Consider the following 20,894-nt stretch of genomic DNA (forward strand, 5'->3'; position numbering starts at 1 on the left):
CACTGCGGGGAGTGCTTCTGTGAGAGGCAGAGCTTTCAGCTGCAGCTCTGCCTCTACACTCGTCTATCAGCACGTATCCCTGCCTCCGCCCGCCCCTCTGTCTTCCTTCACTGAGAGGGGTGGGGGAGAGGTGGAGATATGTGCTGATAGACGCGCATGGAGGCAGAGCTGCAGCTGAAAGCTCTGCTTCCTACAGCAGCAAAATCCACGACCAAGAAAGTCGTGGATTTTGCAGGGGGATTTGGGGGATAAAGACCCCTCATTCGGGATAGCGGTGTTTTAGCAGGGGCAAACATGCCTCACATGAATAAAAGGTAAAAAGACGTTTTCAAACTGGCTTCAGTGTTTCTTTAAACTGAGGAGTTGGATGATCTTTGTACCGACTCCACAGCCCTACAGAAGAGCATGATTCATTCATCACACCAGAGAGCTCATCTCCACTGCTTTAAAGTCTAATGCAATTAATTTTCCCTCCTGAGTTCTCTCCTATATCTTATTCTCTTTTAAATAACCTTTAAGCATTTTACAATTGAAAAAGTACCAAAAAGTAGGTGGAAAAGTACTAGCAAAACTATTTTGAGTCTCTTTCTTGCTGGTGGTTTAAAAGGCAGTTTATGAGAAGGGGCCATATGTAATTCACTTTTTCTCCTGAGTTTTCTCCTAGAAAATAATTTTTTCATCTTCAAATTTTCTGAACTTTTTAGCACTTTGCAATGGAAAAAGTGCTAAAAAGTAGGTGAAAAGGTGCTATGAACATGTTTGCTTGCTGGGGGTTAAAAAGGCATTTTTATTGACAAGTTTGAAAATTTCACCTAGGAGAACACTAAGGAGAAAATGTTAATTGCATATAGGCCAAGGTGTGAAAATATCACAAAGGAAAAAACTCGAATGCGGCCCCCTGAGGCTTTTTCACTGGCCCCCAAACACAAAATGTATAACTTATAGATGTGGCCCACAGCACCTTTAAAATACTGGCTACTCGTATATAGAATAGCAGTGCTGGCACCACCCAACCACATACTGTAGTAGTAATTTGCTGGCTTCCAATCCAATTCTGCATCAGGTGACATTGCTGTCCAACTGGACTGCAGGTTGTCACCTGGGTATGCTTCAAAGACGTTCTTTGGGTGCTGCATGACTGAATGGCTGCTGCTGGGAGTTCTCCTCCAGGCATGATTTGGGGGAATCCATTCCTAGATTCAATGTAATGTTTTTCAACATCATTTTATGTATGTTCTGGCCCCCAGCAGTCTGAAGTATGTTGGCCCGGCCCTTGACCGAAAAAGTTTGGAGACCCCCTACTTTTCACCCTTGCATCTGATGCTCTGCATTGCACTAGGCGATGTAAGCTATTGACTTACAGTTGGCAAATTCTGTGCAATTTGTGTGTCAGTATCAGCTAACCCTGCTCTGTGGTGGTGTGTGTGTGTGTTATTATTTTTATTTTTTTTCATGGCCTACCACTTCTTACCACTAACAGTTGACCTTGGTATATTTAATAGCCAGGAAATTTTACGAATGGCCTTATTACACAGATGGCATCTTATTATGGTACTATTCTGGAATTCACTGCGCTTCTCAGAATGACCCATTCTTCCACAAGTGTTTGTAGAAGTCTGCATGCTGAGGTGCCTGATTTTATTTATCTGTGGCCATGAAAGTGATTGGAAAACCTGAATTCATTGTTTTGGAGGAACTTTCCAATACTTTTTGCAATATAGTTTACATGTGAACCCATTCATATTGAAGTACGATACATTTCTTCCAGACGTTTATTATTTATTTTTATAGATCATAGACCTTTTAAATAGTAGTATAGAAAAAAAGTTTGTTTTCTTAACATTAGAACATTGTTTGAACAGTTTTTGCTAAAGGACCATCAGTGCCAATCTGGTTTTAGGTTATTGCCTATTTTTCTGGAGGGTTTTGTTTAGCTTTCTGTCTTTATGTAAAGTCTTATCATGATGGTATTCTTTGTTTTTAACCTTTCTGGAGTGGGTGCTAAGCCAGAAAGCAATGCAAGGCGTCAATGTACACTATGGATGACTTTCTGTTTGTTGGTCCTAGTGATTCCCCAATTTGCAAGACTTAATTAGATGTGTTTTGTGAAACTATGGCTGAATTTGTTGTACAATTGGCATTTGAAAAAACTGTGATGCATTTTACTTTTTAAGGGGCCCATACACTGGTCGATTTCTATCTATAGATCGTTCGATTTGCGGCCTGAACATAGCCAGACTGAATGCTCAGTTGGGGATTTTATCAGGGCTGATTAGAAGCAGGTTGAGCAGTGAAGAATGAAACTGAGAGCAGGGTAGGTGTTTTCTCTAATGTTCCCACTGATATATATGGTAAAATACATGAGGGTGCTTTTGTCTCTGGTTCACTTTAAGCCTAATTGGATGTGTATACATGTCCAGTGTATTTGTGGAGGATGCGCCACCAGTTTACTAAATGAGGCACATGTGGTGTCATTTTAACCGGTACTAGTTGTAGAATACATTTTGGTGTATTTTAAAGCTTGGACCCACGTCACATAAGAAATGGGTAGGGACAAACTTAATCTAACATAAAAAGTATTTTTCAAAATTATGGAATTATGATCAAACTTGGGTAAGCATTAGTAAGACTACACAAGACATATGTGGTAACTCTTTAACTGTGATAAATAGTAGAATAGAGGGTGTTTTAGGGCTAAGGGCTATGTTTTGTGTATTTATTTTTCTTAGTAACAAACTGAATCAAAAGCAATATCATTTTTGTATGTTCTGTATCAAAACCAGGACTTGTAAAAGAAAACAAAGTGCCAGGGTATAAAATAAATTAACTGTATAGTTACCTTAGGAACTTGGCCTCTAAAGTATATATGCCATGCGGGTATATTGCAAATGTGTGTGTGTGTGTGTATATGATGTGTATATAGCAAATAACATCTTGTAATCATCAATAGTGTACAATGAGTGCAAAAAACACAAAACAGAAAAATGACACCTTTATTTCCAATGAAAATATTGCCACCATACATTGTGCTAGCAACATAATCTAAATGTTGTATTGATGAGCAAATACAATTTGTGGGTTTAACTTATAGTTAGCACAGTTTATTGTAAAGCTAAAATGCGTGTGAATGGAGAAATAGTATGTTGTGTTTTTTTTTTTGTTTTGTTTTTTAATGTTGTTTTCCCTTTTAAAATGCATAGAAAATAAGGTAATTGCTGAACAAAAATATCACTCACTAAAAGCCTAATCTGTCCTGGAAAAAAAATCATTCAAGTGTGAGAAGTAGTCATAAAGCCATTGGTGAATGAATGGGAGCACCGCTGATATGTCAAAATTGCTCTCGTCCTGAAGCGGTTAAAGCAATAAGCTTTTACTTGTTAGTGACAACAGCTAATCATATCACTGCTGGCTTTCCATGCACTGTGATAACTATTCAAGTACTGCATGGAATGAGACAATACATCAGATTTTTCTTAATGCCTGCTAAAGAAAAATAGTTTATGATTTGACCTATAAAATTAGCTCTTTAGCTGTTTGGTAGAATACATCCAGTGGAGAGAAATGCCTCCCATCTAATAACTCAGTCTTAGTGAATAAAGCCCAAATATAGTACCATCCATCACCAGGGCTGGGTCAGTAAGGAGTATTTTGCTGGTAACCGCCTTATTTTTTCCAGCAGGAACCACACTACAATAATAACCTGACCTGGGATTCCCTTTGGGTAATCCTACAATCTGAGTGGCAGCCAAGGCTTCAGGCAGGATGTCTTGCACAGTCCCCACATCAGTGAGAAGAAGGGAAACCTTGTTCTGCTGAGATTTGTTACAAAATGTTTTTGTAGAAACTTAGTAACATTGCAGTTAGCATGTTTGGATATTTTGTAGCTGTTTTTGCATACATGGAAAGACTTTGATGAACAGCGGGAGTGCCAGTATTTTGAATTATGTATAAACCATTGGTGTTAATTTTGTTGTAATTGGACCTCCTTGGTAGTAATGTCAGGATATTGCTCAATGATAACTTTGTTTAGCTCTTTAATGAAGATTTTTGGCTGAAAATACCTGGCAACCAGTACCTGGCTACAATGGTTCTCTGTGCATCAACAAGTCTGCTGCAGTCTCCTGTGTGCTACTGCTGTAAGATTATACAGCAGGAGTATTACAGCACACCTATCACAAAAACTGCACTAGTGGAGGAGGGATCTAAGAAATCTTTTGAGAAGGATGTTCTCAAATTATATTTTTTTTCTTTCTGGGGAAAAATGCTGCTCAGGCGTTACAGTGAAATGACAGAATTTGGAAGTCTGGAGCAGTGTGTGTTTACTGCCTGCAACCTTGCTTGGATAAGACCAGAGGAGCAATAAGTGGAAAGGCTCAGCATAGCTCCAAAGCAGATCAGAAATATGGCAACCTCCATGTATATTTTACAGTTGATACACGTAAACAGTGTTCTTTAAAGGAATCCTGAAATGATAGAAATATGGAGGGTGCCATCTCTGTTGTCGTTTTAAAAAGTGCTACTTGAAGTTACAAGACCAGCATTACAGCAAGAGAATTAACCTTTCTTAAAGGGAACCTGAGGTTAGAGGGATATGGAAGCTGACATGTTTGTTTCCTTTTTAAAGAGAACCAGAGGTGGGTTCTAAGAATCCTAATAACAGGCAGAGGCTGGGTCTGCATATTCTGCCCAGCCTCTGTTGCTATACAGCTTCCCCACAGCCCCCCTCTGCGCTCTGCTATGCCCCCATAAATCATCAGCCGAGCTGTGTCGCAGCCGGCTGTTTACCTTTTGTAATGCCAGTCTCGCCGCTCCCCTGCCTCTTCCATAGCTTTGGACCCTTCCCTGCCTGCTGATTGGAGGGAAGGACGCCGGCGGGCACCGGCTATATGGAGGACACGGGGGAGCGGCAAGACTGGCATTACAAAGGTAAACAGCCGGCTGTCGACACGCCGTGTGTCGCTAGCTCGGCTGATGATTTATGGGGGCATAGCAGAGCGCAGAGATGGGCTGCGGGGAAGCTGTATAGCAACACAAGCTAGGCAGGATGTGCAGACCCAGCCTCTGTCTGCTATTAAGATTCTTAGAACCCACCTCTGGTTCTCTTTAAATAATGCATATTGCCTGGTTGTCTTGCTGATCCTTTGCCTCTAAAGGGGCCCACACACTAACACGATTTGCCGCTGATATATCACTGTGATCGAATCTGCTGTGAAATCGTTGCGCAAACGCTAACCGAACGACCGATTTCCATCCAAAATCGATCGTTCCCGTCGATCTGTCTGCGCAGAAGACTTCGCTCGATCGCCGGCGGGTTGGGAGTGCCTCGATAGTGGCATTCGAAATGACCGACGCTAGCGGCAATACATTACCTGTTCCGCCGGCGCGTGTCCCCGCTGTCCCTTCTCCGTGCTGGGCTCTGGCTAGCTTCACTCACTTCCTGTCCCAACAGGAAGTTTAAACAGTAGCGCGCCCTCTACTGTTTAAACTTCCCCCAACAGGAAGTAAAATGAAGTTGGAGTGCAGAAGACAGCGGAGACTGCTGGTCGATCTGGTGGCAATCGACCAGTGCATGGCAGCCTTATCACTTTTTAAACTATAGACCTGGAACAACATGCAGATCAGATTTTTATGACAAATTGACAAGATTAGCTGCACGCTTGTTTCAGATGCACAGTAGTCGGAAGTTTTAACATACATGCATATTGCGTGCATATTACAACTGCCTTTTAGTTATCTAGATTACAATTATGTAATCCATTATCAAATTGGGAGCGATAGGTTTCTTAGCAGGTTTGGCTTCTTATTGACCTACTAGTAATTTAGGTTAACAGGTGCGAGAGCATAGCTGCTTCCCATGAGCGTGGCTGTGATCCCCGAGCATGCGCCCACGCCTGCCTGATACCCCCCCATGCATGTAAGCGTGTCTGCAGCCACGCGCACTTGGCACCTGGCACTGATGCAGCCCATGGATAAAGATTCTTGGGCTTTTGTTCCGTACGATGGTTGGCTTTAAAAAATGTATTTATCAAAAATTCTTCTCTGTTATGCATAATTGTATTGGGAGTTAAAATTAATAAAATTTGGATTATAATGAAAAAAAATATTTATCAGACAGGTTTTTTTTGTTTGCCTTTCTACAATAAAAGGTATTTGCAAGTATTCATCTTCAAATTAGAGGCAAATTACTTTCATAATGTGTCACTTGAGGACAGTGGGTGAACATGCAGATAATTGCTTTACATCCTGGATAAGCCAGGCTTATATCCAGAACCACTGCACACCTACAGCCCATTAAGTTTATAGAGCCAAGTAATCCAACGTGCAGTTTCAGGCTGTATCGGTATTCTCCAGTGCAAGGAATGGATTCACATGGCTCTATAATAGCAGGAGGGACATAGCTTTACATGACCAGAGAAATATTGGTTTGCCTCAAATACTGGGACACTATATAAGCAAAACTGAGAAAAGGGCTGTAAAGCATTCGTTTTGGGCACTGGTACCTGAATGCATTGGAACTTTAGGCTTTTACACCTTTTAGTTTGATTTCTGCAGTGATGTATCTGGAAGCTTGCCACTGCTGCTGATGAAATGGCTCAGTTATGTATGTGCAGTTGTGCTGTAATTTATCATTTCTCAATTTCAGAAAGCATCCGGGATGTTATTGGAAGAAAAATTAAAATTGCCGTGAGGAAGAAGGTGAAACTGGAGCTCAAGGGAGACAAGTTTGAAAACAAAGTGTTGGTATGTAAACATTGGAGAATTTTATATGGCCTGTTAAATCAGGGCTGCATTTTATCAGGACCACTGTGCATGAAGCTCTTTCCCCTTATGTGTTGTTACATATTTCCACCTTCATGTATGATGCATCGCTGACCTGTTCAGTTGTTGTTTCTTTGTAACTGTCCGTACTATGTATTCTCCATTGTAAAATGCCACAGAAGATGCTGGCGCTATGTAAATCCAAAATAATATAGGTCGTTTCTGACTTTCAAATGCCCGACTTATGAACGACCCGCCGATGTGAACGTCCCTTAATCCGTCGCGATGACATCATTTCGTGTGGGGGAGGTTTGAAGAAGCGGCTTCAAAGTTTCCCCAGGTGCCGGCGCATGTCCTCGCAGCAGTGTTGGACTCACCTCTGACCAGAGTCCAATGCTGTCTGTCCGCCCCTTTCCGCCTCCTGCTCCCCTAGCTGTGTACAGCCACCACTAGATGCATCGCTTTGCTTCCTGTATGTCATGTGACTGTGCAGAAAATGCTATTTTATTCTGGTTTTCATGCAGATTGTATATATGTTTGTAATCAACAGGAAGTGCTTTTGATTGTCCCACTTCCAAGCTGTGCTTTTCATTTGCATTATGTTTGACTCCAATCTGGAATTATTAGTATCTCAGTAGCCATCTAAATGTAAATGAAGCAGGAGGCGTGAGGCCTTATCATTGCTGTAGTCTGTAGAGAAACCTGTAAACTCGAGTGCAATGACCTTATGCTAGGTACACACGATGACATTTTCTGACAGTTTTACTGTCAGATTGATTTACTTCCAACATGTCCGATCTGATTTCCCATCAATTTTTTTGAATGATTTTTCATAGAAATGAAGGGAAAATTGATCAGACATGTTTAAAATAATCGACCTGACAGTAAATCTGTCAGAAAATTGCATTGTCTGTTCCTAGCGTTATACTGTTAGCTGCATGCTCATAGGAAGACATGGAGGGGGAAATTGATCAGGGTATCTGCGATGATGAAAGATATGATGAACGAGCGTTTCCCGATCCATCTTCCTCAATCTCATTTCATGGGAACAAATGATGTGCGCAAACAAGACTTTGAACGATTGCTGTATTTACCACAGGTGTCTATGGGGATCAGCGCAATGGGATCCGTTATGATGGTTGTGATAGCCTCACACCGCTAAACCTTGTTTTACTAAGTTTAGTTCAACGATGTTACACCATCTTGTAGAAAGCAAAAAAGAAAAAAAATGTGCGCAGAAATCGTGTGTTTGGTATGAGTCTGTACCTATGATCTAAAATTATTCTGCCAACATATGTCGGTTTGGGTGAATGGTTGCTTAAAGGGAACTTTTAACTGAGAGGGATATGGATGTTTCCTTTTAAACCATGCCAGTTGCTTGGCTGTCCTGCTGATATCTTTGGCTGCTGTAGTGGCTGAATCACACACCTGAAACATGCATGCAGCTAATCCAGTCTGACTTCAGTCAGAGCACCTGATCTGCATGCTTGTTGAGGGGCTGTGGCTAAAATATTAGAGAGACAGGTCACCAGTAGTGTTGGGCCGAACAGTTCACCTGGCGAACCTCTCTGGGCCTCTTACTACTTCCTGGTCGCAATGACCCGGAGTAGTACGCCTGCGCTGCCCGGCGGAGCGCGTCCTAGATCGCGCTCCTGTTGCCGGGCACTCTCTGCGCATGAGCGTGACGTCACTCATGACGTCACACACATGCGCAGAGAGTGCCCGGCAACGGGAGCGCGATCTAGGACGCGCTCCGCCGGGCAGCGCAGGCGTACTACTCCGGGTCATTGCGACCCGGAAGTAGTAAGAGGCCCATGTATTCAGAGATGTTCGCCGGCGAACGGTTCGGGAACCGTTCGCCACATCTCTAGTCACCAGGAGAGTCAGGCAACTGGTCGTTTTTTGTTTTTTTTTTAAACAGAAAAAATCCATATCCTTCTCAGTTAGGTTACTCTTTAAAGGAAACCAGAGACATTTTAAAATAAGTTTTATACATACCTGGGGCTTCCTCCAGCCCCATGCGCACGGATCGCTACCACGCCGCCATCCTCAGCCTTCTCTATCGTACCAGGTCCTGTAACTTCCTCCAAGTGCACCCTCTACGTATCTCTCCGACTGTCCGCGATTGGAGGAAGTTATGTAACCTGGTACCGGCGATGCAGGAGGCTGAGGATGGCGGCATGGCAGTGATCCTTGCGCATGGGGCTGGAGGAAGCTCCAGGTATGTATAAAACTTTTTTTTTTTTTTTTTTTAATTTTAAAATGTCTCTGGTACACTTTAACAGTACTGTATTCAGTTTTAGGAGCATCTCCCTGCTTTTCTGAATAATTCTAAACTTAGCTCTGGATTATGCTGAAAGGCCTAGTGCACACCAGAGCGGTTCTGCTGCGGTTTGCGATCCGCTTGCGGGTGCGGATCCGCTAGGGTAATGTATTTCAATGGGCTGGTGCACACCAGAGCGGGAGGCGTTTTGCAGAAACGCATACTCCCGGGCTGCTGCAGATTTTGGATTGGATGCGTTTCTGCCTCAATGTTAAGTATAGGAAAAACGCAAACCGCCCTGAAAAACGGCACTTCAGAGTGGTTTGCCAGGCGTTTTTTTGTTACAGTAGCTGTTCAGTAACAGCTTTACTGTAACAATACATGAAATCTACTACACCAAAACCGCTACACAAAACCGCAAAACGCTAGCTGAAACGCTACAGAAAAAGAAGAAAAAGCGTTTCAAAATCTGCTAGCATTTTGCGGATCTGCTAGCGGTTTTTGGTGTGCACCAGGCTAAAATGCCTGAGCATGAAAGCATTAGGGTTGTTTTATACTGAGGGGGAAGTGCTGCATTCTATGATTCAATTGCGTTTTGTAGTATAACACAATCCTAACGCTACAGAGATGCACACTTGGAAAATGAGTGTTTCACTTTCTATTATAAGTTACCATACTGTCTGCTATATTGTGTGTTGTGTCTGCTGAGCGACTGCTGAGTTCTTTGTAAGTATAAGCTTACCTGGTCAAATATAATCTGATTCTGAGCAAAATGTTGACCTAACATGCAAATCTCCAATGACTTAAGGTTTGCAATATGTAAGCTATTAAAGCCACTAGCTGCTGAATTATGCATATTGCCATGATGCGAAATTATGGTAATTATAATGAAAATCAATAAGCATTTGATTGGGCCATTTTCAAGCTGCATAGATTTTGCACTAATATTTGCACATTTCTGCATCAACTTAGGGCCTGTACACAATCGCGTTTTAATCTCAAGGTTTTTTTTCAAAATCGTGATGACCTGTACACAATGGTGCAATGTGATTCTCTTTTCTTTTTTTTTTTTTTTTTCTTTTCTATGAAGGCATTGCAATTTTAAATTTTTAAACACAGCCAGTGTGTACAGGGCATCTGGCCTACTTGCACTGAGCCGAAAGTTTGTACTAAATGCCTTTTAGACATCACATCCATGGCAGAGGTATATTGGGATACAAAAATGTGTATAGATGTTCGCAGCAGGCAGTAATAGTTGTTAAAAAAAACAAAAACAAACAAAAAAGAAAACACCTAAAGATGTCTGTGGTGTGTGTGCAAGCGAACATTCACAAATGCTAAAAGATGTCTGTGACAGTCTAAATTCTGGTACATACTTTGAATTATGATTGGCCAACCACTGACCAATTTTGCCACCTCCATGTAGTATGAGGGTCCACAGCACTGGCGTTGTAAGGGGGTTGCGGGAAGTGTGTCCCGCACCGGGGAGTGAGCTGAGCTGACAATGGGTGACGTCACTCTGCACAGTCTGGGGCCCCAACAGTGACACTGCCACATGGCCCCAGCTGTGATTGTTAATCATGCCCTGCTCTTTCTGTGCCCTTTCTGCCCCGTCCCCAAAGCTGTGCTGCTGATTGCAGAGCCGCAGATCATGAGAGCGGCATGTCTGCTACATTGTAACAACTCACCTGATTCCAGTGCTAGAGCCTCTCTTCTATGCTCTCTCCAGGCTGCAACCCTTCGATCCTCCTGCTCTGTATCTCTCTGCCTCCTCGGTCTTCCTGTATGTCAGGTGAACTCACCATGTGACATACAGGAAGACCAAGGAGGCAGAGAGATACACAGCAGGAGGATCAGAGGGCTGCAGGAGAGCAGAGAAGAGGCTCCCGTGCTCGAATCAGGTGAGTTCTTACAGACAGCCACGCTGATGATCTGCAATAGTAGCTATAGGCCCCGCCCCCACGTGATATTAGGCCCTGCCCACATGTTTAAGCCACGCCCCCTGTTGTGTCCCGGTTAGGTTCCTGTCCCACAGAAGAAAGGAGGTTGTCAGTTTCCTTTATGCAGCTATCCCTACTAAGGAATGTAAGTGCTGCCTGCAGTGATCCCCTGTTGCCTTCTAGTTCACTGATTTTCTGCTATTCTTCTCTTCTCACTGTTACCCCTTCCTGCTTTCATCACGGTTTGTCACCCCTCCCACTGTCATGCTACTTGTCGCTCTTGCCGCTGTTGTCACTACGTATTGCTCCTTGCCGCTGTTGTCTCTTCTTGTCACCCTTAGCCGCTGTCGTTGGTGCTTGTCGCTTGTTACTCCTTTCCACTGTCACCCCTTCCTGCTGTTATTGCTGCTCGTTGCCCCTTCCACTGTCATCTAGACCTATCACCTCTGCCGCTAGCTACTATAATCTACCGTACCTTACACTACCTGCCAGACATTACAATCTATCGATCACTACCTGTCGCCCACTACAATCAGCCACTACAATCTGCCTGTCACTACCTCCCTGCCACTACAATCTGCCTATCACTACCTGTCAGCCACTACAGTCTGCCTATCACTACCTGTCGGCCACTACAGCCTACCTATCCTTACCTGTCGGCCTCTACAGTCTACCTATCACTACCTATTGGCCACCACAATCTACCCATCACTACCTGTCGGCCACTACAGTCTACCTATCGGCTACTCCACTCTACCTTCATGGCATTCCTCAGATTTTGGTCTACATTGACCTGATCACATGAGCATCACACAGTTTCTGCAGACTTCTTATCTGCACATCAATGGGGAAACACTGCTTTCTTATGTGTTTGGGGAACGTTGTCTAATTGCCTTAAGGATTGGTTCACATGGTCTTTCAGCGATGATCTGCATTTTTCACCCCCACAAAGGGACAGACACGTGGCTGTAAATGACTAGGGTTGGCTGAAACGGCAGGAAAAAATAAAAACATGGCGATTGCGCGAACAGCAAATGATGGTAAACAATGGTATCTGCGCGGCCAATTCATATGTATGGGCAGTGCTTAGACAACAAGCGTCCGTGTAAACCAGGCCTTAGGGTCACTTTGCCTAACTGTGTTTTGGGAGGAAACTCTGGGCACTGCCTTGGAATTACAATGTTACATAACGGTAATCTCTGCCCGTGTCATGGCCACACCCATTTTTCACCACTCACGCCCTCTTTGTGTGTGTGTGTGTGTGTGTAAATAACCAGCATCGGGTGTCAAACACCCTAGCTACGCCACTGGTCCCCAGTTATTGAATGCTATGAACAGAGTGTGTAGGTAAACCCTTATACTAAATGGAGGAGGTAAAATTGGCCATTGATAATTGCAAGGGTGTACCAGGCTTTAGGGTTATATTGGTAAAAGGATATGGAGGTGCAACAGCCAGAAGCCAGGCCACATAACTTTAACTGGATACGAAGATCAATAAGGCACGCGTGTGGATTTTACAAAATGCACATAAGCACACTTACGAAAGCCTGTGCATTGGAGTGGAATTTTAAAATGCTATCTAGATACACTTTCTGACACTGACATGCATTGCAGAAATCGGCAAGATAAGTGTGCTCAGGGCCAAAGACTGTGCTCCATACCTCCCCAGCCGTCCTGGTTTGGGTGAGACTGTCCTGGTTTGGGATGTATGGTCCCATATCCCATTGCTGTTGCTGTATAGAGGTGGGATGGGGGACCACTTGACTCTGGGGAACTGTATAATTGGGAGATATGGTGCTCCTGTCCTGAGAGACTTAAAATCAGGTTGATTTGATGAAGGTTTTAATGGGGTGTGATGCAGTCAAACAGTGCGTAATGCCTTTAGCACGGTGCTCACTTTTCTGGATACAATTGCTGCTAGAATTCACAAAATATTGCTGGAATTAGTTAATGCTCATCAACCACATAAAGATTCCTTTGTGAATTAATATTACCCATTTTAAACCATGCTGGCAATGCCTTTCTTGCATGACCTAGATGTGGCTATTGTCATGCATAGAAACGTAATAACAACTCTTAGGAATCTGACAGCAAAGGATTAAACTTTCAGAGGCAAGATAAATGGTGTTTCTGATTTGACAGTTTTAAGTTTTCCCTGATTACCATTGTCTGATCAGTGCGTTTCCCTGGAGTTGCGTTCATAATTCATCTTATTTTTTGACAGCCAAATCGCAGATTTGTAGCCAGCTTCCTATGCATGTAGAACAATTTCAGAGATCAATTATGCGTAGCAAGCAATGTTAAAGTGGACCTTTGCTTAGTGATTATGAAAACTGCCATTTCTGGCCTGCTCCTTTCACACAAGAGGTAGCACTGCACCCTTGTCGGGCAGTTCAGCCTCCCGATTACTTGCCCTTTCTGGTACACATATCCAATTCTGATTGGCTAGTGAATGGCCAAATTTCCACCTCCATTTAGTGCGAGAGCTTAACTGCGCAATCTGTTTATAGTATTCAAAATATGTTGGCCCTCATATCAACATGGAGGTGATAAAATTGGCCTATCAAAATTGTATGTGTGCACCCTAAACCCTGGTACACATTTTCAAATATGATTGGCCAATCCCTGACCTTTTTACCACCTCCATATAGTATGAGGTTTGTCAACACAATCTGCTCATATTAATAATATCTGGTGATCCTCATACTACATGGAGGTGGTGAAATTGGTTAGTAATTGGCAAATCATAATTGAAAGTCTGTACCAGACTTTAGAATTCACAAGCAAAGGCGTAGTTTCATCATTGAGTCTACACTGGGATTTTCTTTCATCACCGATCATTCATATTAACATTTTAAAAGTAAGGAATACATTATCAATGGTAATATGGTTTATGCACACATTTTTACTGTACACTGTCTATACTTGACGTTGACCTTGCGTATAAGTTGACCCCAATATTTTGATCTTCTTGAGCTGGAATTTTCTAAATGACTCAAGTATAAGTCTATCTAGCAGTTAGTGGGGGATATAGACATGGAAGGTATCGGGAAAACCAGAGAAAGCTGTTTTATTCCTGTATTGGGCCAGAAACCCACTAGGAGCAATTTCTAATCGCTAGTGATTTAAAAAAGCTCTTGCTAATGCAATGCTATGGGAGATTTTTATAAAACCACATCACAAGTTTTCAAATCAGAAAGCGTTTAGAAAATCGCTCCTAGTGGGTCTCTGTACAGCTACAAGTTCAAACTCGAGTATAAGGCCACTCCTACACTTTTTTAATACTGTGAGTCAGTCCTAAATTTCTCGACTTATCTAGTATATTTACCATACAAATATTATTATAACACCGATCTGTTCATCAGTCTTAAAGAGACACTGAAGTAAAAAAAATGATATAATGAATTGGTTGTGTAGTACGGATAATTACTAGAAGATTAGTAGCAAAGAAAATATTCTCATATTTAAATTTTCAGTTAATCAGTGTGTTTTTATAACATTGCATCATTCTTTAATATGTGCAGTTTACACACTACTCAGCATTCTAAATGATTTGTTCAGAGCAGTCTTGTGAACTATTGACTTGTCCTCTGGCAGAGAAAAAGAAAATTCTTCACTGACAGTTGAGATAATAAACTTCAGAAGACAGCCCTCTTCAAAGTCGTAGAGCTTAATGGCTTTTTGCATAGAGATAACTGGAGTTTAACTCTTCCTATATTGGAAACGATTAGACTTTTGTCTCTGATCCTAATGTTTTGTTTCTTAGCTGTACTACACATTAGAGTTGGGCCGAACGGTTTGCCTGCGAACGGTTCCATGCGAACTTCCGTGGTTCGCGTTCGTGTCCCGCAGGCGAACTTTTGCGGAAGTTCGGTTCGCCCCATAATGCACCATGAGGGTCAACTTTGACCCTCTACATCACAGTCAGCAGGCCCAGTGTAGCCAATTAGGCTACACTAGCCCCTGGAGCCACTCCCCCCCCCCCCCTCCTACTACCATTACGGTCACTCGTGTGCCTGCATTAGTGAGAGTAGGGCGAGCTGCTGCACACTCTCTCTCATAGGGAAAGATTAGTTAGGCTTAGCTTGTCCCTGGCTGCATACCTGTTCAGTGAACCCACCACTGCATACCTGTTCAGTGAACCCACCACTGCATACCTGTTCAGTGAACCCACCACTGCATACCTGTTCAGTGAACCCACCACTGCATACCTGTTCTGTGAACCCACCACTGCATACCTGTTCTGTGAACCCACCACTGCATACCTGTTCTGTGAACCCACCACTGCATACCTGTTCTGTGAACCCACCACTGCATACCTGTACTGTGAACCCACCACTGCATACCTGTACTGTGAACCCACCACTGCATACCTGTACTGTGAACCCACCACTGCATACCTGTACTGTGAACCCACCACTGCATACCTGTACTGTGAACCCACCACTGCATACCTGTACTGTGAACCCACCACTGCATACCTGTTCTGTGAACCCACCACTGCATACCTGTTCTGTGAACCCACCACTGCATACCTGTTCAGTGAACCCGCCACTGTATACCTGTTCTGTTCAGTGAACCCGCCACTGTATACCTGTTCTGTTCAGTGAACCCGCCACTGTATACCTGTTCTGTTCAGTGAACCCGCCACTGCATACCTGTTCTGTTCAGTGAACCGGCCACTGCATACCTGTTCTGTTCAGTGAACCCGCCACTGCATACCTGTTCTGTTCAGTGAACCCGCCACTGCATACCTGTTCTGTTCAGTGAACCCGCCACTGTATACCTGTTCTGTTCAGTGAACCCGCCACTGTATACCTGTTCTGTTCAGTGAACAGTTTGGTGTGTCAGTGTGAAGCAGTACCTTAATTACACTACCTGATTGATGTATACACATGCAAGATGTTTCAAAGCACTTTAGGCCTGTCATTTAGCATTCAATATGATTTCTGCCCTTAAAACGCTGCTTTGCATCAAATCCAGATTTTTCCCGGGGACTTTTGGCGTGTATCCCACTCCGCCATGCCCCCCTTAAGGTGTTAGACCCCTTGAAACATCTTTTCCATCACTTTTGTGGCCAGCATAATTTTTTTTTTTTTTTCAAAGTTCGCATCCCCATTGAAGTCTATTGCGGTTCGCGAACTTTAACGCGAACCGAACCTTCCGCGAAAGTTCGCGAACCTAAGATCGGAGGTTCGGCCCAACTCTACTACACATACAAATCGTTGTTTCATAATTTTTTTTTTTTGCTTCAGTGTCTCTTTTTAAAAGAGGGACACATGAGAAAGAAATGAGGGTGGAGGGATTTGGTTCCAAAATGGGAACTGCCTCTTTGAAAAAGGCTCAGTTGGGAACTGAAGCTGTTTATAAGTCCACATATCATGGGTTTGTTTAAAGCACAGCCTTTGTCGTTTGTCCACATCCCGCACTCGTTATATTTGTACACACCTTTGAAAATTAACAGAAGTAGAATTTTACCATTCAGAACTCATAAAGGACTGTTATAAACAGGAACATAACTAGAGTTGTAACTTAGGAGGAAGTCGGACAAGACAAGGAATAAAAACTCAGTTGAAAAATATATATAATTGTAGTAGTATAATACTTTTATTCTTGGCTACATGTGCCACTGTGTTACACGGGGTATGCATATTTATAGCCATGCTATAAAAATAGGTGTAGCCTGTCTGAACTACCGGTAGGATATAATTTGTAGCGATCTGATGAGTGGTAGGAGTTGTAACCTGACCCTGTATGTAGTAGTAAATCATTTCACTAAGCTATTTTAAAAACTTGTGCCTCGAAAGTGAAATACTACTTTAAAGCATTGTGAGTTTATTATATTTGAAGTTTTCTCGGTTGTCTTTCGCTTGGCTACGGCAAGAGCATGTGACTATTCAGTATATCTTATCCTTCCATTCTTGTACTGTAGGATCTACGTGGAGCTAGAGGCAAAACATTGCTGGCATTTCTTTGTGCCTGTGGATCTGAGACATGTAGTAATGTGTCTGCATCTACCTGTGCATATGTTTGCATTCAACATTAATCATTACCCATTATTAATAAAACACAGTGCAAGTTCCATTGTACAGGAAGTTAGTCATTGTTAGCAAACATCACTATCCTTTTGTTTAGAGTTCATACTGGTAGATTCTATTTGCCATTTCATTGGTAAAAGAATAAGAAGGGTCTGTTGATGTCAGTAAGGCCTCGTTCACATCTAAAAAGGCAAAACGGGAGTGTTTTGAGCGAGTGATTTTACCGCGATTAGAGCGGTAAAAATCACTGGACACTTCTGTAATTTCAGAGTGATCGCAGTCAGCGCTTTATAAGCTCTGTACCGCTATCGCTCCAGAATCGCCCAGAAAATGCTGCAAGTAACACGTTTGCGATTGGCACTAATCCCAAAATTCCCGAGATCGGCGCCTATCGTGGCAGTGAGAACACTGCCATAGAATAACATAGCACTAGCGCTTTAGTGATTAGCGGAAATCGCCTGCTAATCACGTAAGTGTGAATGGGCCATAAAGCTAGCCATACACTATTTAACCTCTGCACCAATCGACATTATGACCAAGATTGTGGGCTGATCACAGGATGTCACCCGTGGCTCGATCTTGGGGCAACCCTGGTGCTGTGGCTAACCACAATTTCCTCTATCATTTACAAAGTGCAGTAAAACTATTGCAATTGCTGGTTGGGGGTGCATAGCTGAACACACCTCAAGATTGAAAGATAATTCCCTGGAGCATTAAATATAAACTAATTGCAGTAGTTTTCAACGTTAAAATAATAAGCACTGTATACTTTCCCTAACTATGATTTGTGCTTTTATAATCTTGCTCCTGTACTGGCTCCTTGCTTTATGCATTTGAACAGGATATTGCCCTCACCCCACAACTGTGTCAGCAATGATGAGCAATTTCCCTGAAGCAGAACCCTGCACTTAATAAGCAAGGTTGGCGGCATATAAAAGAATACGTTGTAATTAGTAGTTTAATATGTGTATCTTGAATAGTCTATCATTGAACTTTCTCTTTACAAGCTCAAAATGCCATCCTGCTCTGTGCAGAGGTAACAGTTATAATTTGATCACTATTATCCTACCTCTGCCAGCAGGGTCTTCATTAAATTGTATACAAAAGAAAAAGTTTTAGGTGTGTAAACGATCACCAGCACAGGGAGCTTAACTTAACGTGATCATAATGTGATCCCTGTGTGAGTACATAACTTCCTTAAGTGTAAATTTGTTCACCATATGTGTCACACCACCATATTATTGGCCAGCTGTGATCTAGACAAATTAAAATATTTTTATTATACATTTTTTTTGGGGGGTCATTAAGTTCACAGTGGGAGCTGCATTGCGTTCCCTGTAAAAACAGGAATGCAACGGAGCGAAAAAGTCACATTGAAGGTTATGCACATGTTGCATCACAAACAGTGAAGCATAGAGTCAATGAAAATTATGCTTCAATGATACCGCATGCTTTGAGTTGGGATACTGGAGTCCATTGGATCACATTGCACTGGATGCACTGTGAACATCACATAGGCTTACAATTGCAGTGCGATGTTGGGTTTTAGAACTCCTCCATTACGTTTCACCGCAATGTACCACTGTGAACGTAGCCTAAATGGCATAGATCACTGTGAAAAACTAAATATACACCATATGCAGATAACTCCTTCTGAGTTTTCTCCTAAGGCTGGATCCACACTTAGTTTTCTACGTTCGATTATCTGTATCAGTTGTCTGACAGTTTTGCATTGCTGTCAATTGTTTTCTTGCATGTGTAAAAAAAAAATTCAATTGTGCACTAGCTCATTGATAAACATTAGTTCTCAGTTTTTCTGTGCAGAAATGCCTTTTATACCACCAGCGAGCAAGGAAATGCTTTTGACAATACTTTTTCACCTACTTTTTGGTATATTTTTCAATTTAATTGCAAAGGGCTGAAAAGTTATCCTTTAAAGTGAAGATCCGCGCTGCCCCAAAAAAACCAAACTGCACTTACCTGGGGCATCTTCCAGCTCCTGGCAGTCGATCTGTGCCCTCGCCGCAGCTCCTCTCCCTCCCGGCGTCTGGCGGTGAAGAAGCCGACCTCACCAGGTCGGATTCCAGGCCGGCTACTGTGCGCTCCATGGCGGGGGTCACGTGCGGTACGTGACATCATCAGGTCAATACTGCGCAGGTGCAGAACTATTGTGCTTGAGCAGTAGAGACCAGATGACGTTACGTGACCCACACTGTGGAGCGCACAGGAAGCCAACCTGGCGAGGTCGGCTTCTTCACCACTAGACGCTGGGAGGGAGAGGAGCTGCAGCGAGGGCACCGATCGACTGCCAGGAGCTGGAAGAAGCCCCAGGTAAGTTTTTTGTTTGGGCAGCGCGGATCTTCCCTTTTAATAGAAGATGAAAAATTATCTCCTAGGAGAAAACTCAGTAGAAAAAGTTAATTTCATATGTGCCAATAATTAAGTAGCTTTCAAATCTTGTGGCCCCAATAACTTAAATTTTTTCCCTTTCCGGAAAGACTTGACAAGTTTGTGACATTGTTGAAGAAATTTGACTCACACTTTTTCACAGGAATGCTTTTGTTTTACCTTATTATTATTATTTTTATGCACTGATGCCTTAACTTCTTGTTATAGCATTCAGATCAGGGTGACATCTGACTTTTGGCTTGTTCATTGGAACTCCTTGATTCTTTTCGTTTTTCCGTTATTCTGCTGTAGATTTGGGATACATGACCCAATTGTAGCCAAGCTTTATATATTTTACAGATGGCCTAACATTTGATTTATTTTTTTTAACAATTTGCACAAAAATGTGGTGTTTTTTTATACTTTGGCCTCAAACAGCTGAAATCACTAACTGAATAATTGTTTACACCAAGGGAGAGCAGGTGATGGCATTCTTGTTGGTATTTGGCTTCTAGATATACCTCGCCTGACAATTGGTTGGGATATGATCACCTACAATGATGACTGCTGCATGGAGGGACAAGAGCCTGGTCCCATGCTGCCAGGGACTTAATTTAAACAAAGTAATAGCTTGGAGTAGCCCCACCTTCTGGCCAGAGAAATGAAACCTGGATGGCACTAGGGAGTGGGGTGATGGGATTTATTTTCTTCTGTTCCAAATAGCATATAGTAGAATCTTTTTATAGTAAACTCTGGTATTGTCATCTTCTGGATTTAGTAAATTCAGCCCTCAGGTCCCAGAAAATGCATCTGTATAAATATACAATTTATAACCATTTCTGATATAGTACATTACTTTTTCTTGTTCCTTGGAGTTTACTATAAAGGGATTCTACTGTTTATGGTATTATCTACATTAGTGGCATAATTACTAACAAATCGCCTCTTGCAGTCAGAATTGTTACTCTATGGACATTATTCTTTTTGTAAAGATGAAATCAGATCGCATCAGCTTCAGATTCCTCTGGGGTATTTCCTAAGTAGGATCATGTCTGGACAAAGCATGTCAGCCTGTAGCCAGATCCAATTCACATTTTTTTTCTCCCATGTGATATTAAATGCGTTTTAAGCCACCAACAAGCAAGAAAATACTCGACTTATATGACCGTACTCTTTCACTTACATGTTGGTACTTTTTTAATTGCAGAGTGCTGAAAAGTTATTTTAACAAAAAGATGAAAATTCCTAGGACAAATTTAGGATAAAAAGTAAATTGGATCAGACACAGGAAAAAAAGACTATCAAGAATAGAGGTTTTTACCGTTGTGTAAATGCAGATGCAGTTGTGCTTGCATCTTTTCTGCATTACTGCATGCATGGATTTAACAACCTTGTAACACATTTATTTATGAAACAAAATATTAATGCAGCATCCAGGTATTACAAATGCAAATGAAGTGCAAACGCTGTGCTACCTTGATGGAGTCAAAGGAACTGCATGGTAAA

The 20,894-nt window shown here is 42.4% G+C and overlaps 1 protein-coding gene across 3 annotated transcripts in view; it reads left to right on the forward strand.

Annotated features, from left to right (window-relative positions):
- Positions 1-20,894, forward strand: part of CARMIL1 (capping protein regulator and myosin 1 linker 1) — a 398,430-nt gene that overhangs the window by 12,227 nt on the left and 365,309 nt on the right. For all 3 annotated transcript variants that reach the window (XM_068236999.1, XM_068237000.1, XM_068237001.1), the window contains exon 2: positions 6,644-6,741. In XM_068236999.1, coding sequence (XP_068093100.1) covers positions 6,644-6,741 — 98 coding nt within the window. The remainder of the gene's footprint in view (positions 1-6,643; positions 6,742-20,894) is intronic.

Source organism: Hyperolius riggenbachi, chromosome 5 (genome assembly GCF_040937935.1).
Source record: "Hyperolius riggenbachi isolate aHypRig1 chromosome 5, aHypRig1.pri, whole genome shotgun sequence".
Lineage (NCBI taxonomy): Eukaryota > Metazoa > Chordata > Amphibia > Anura > Hyperoliidae > Hyperolius > Hyperolius riggenbachi.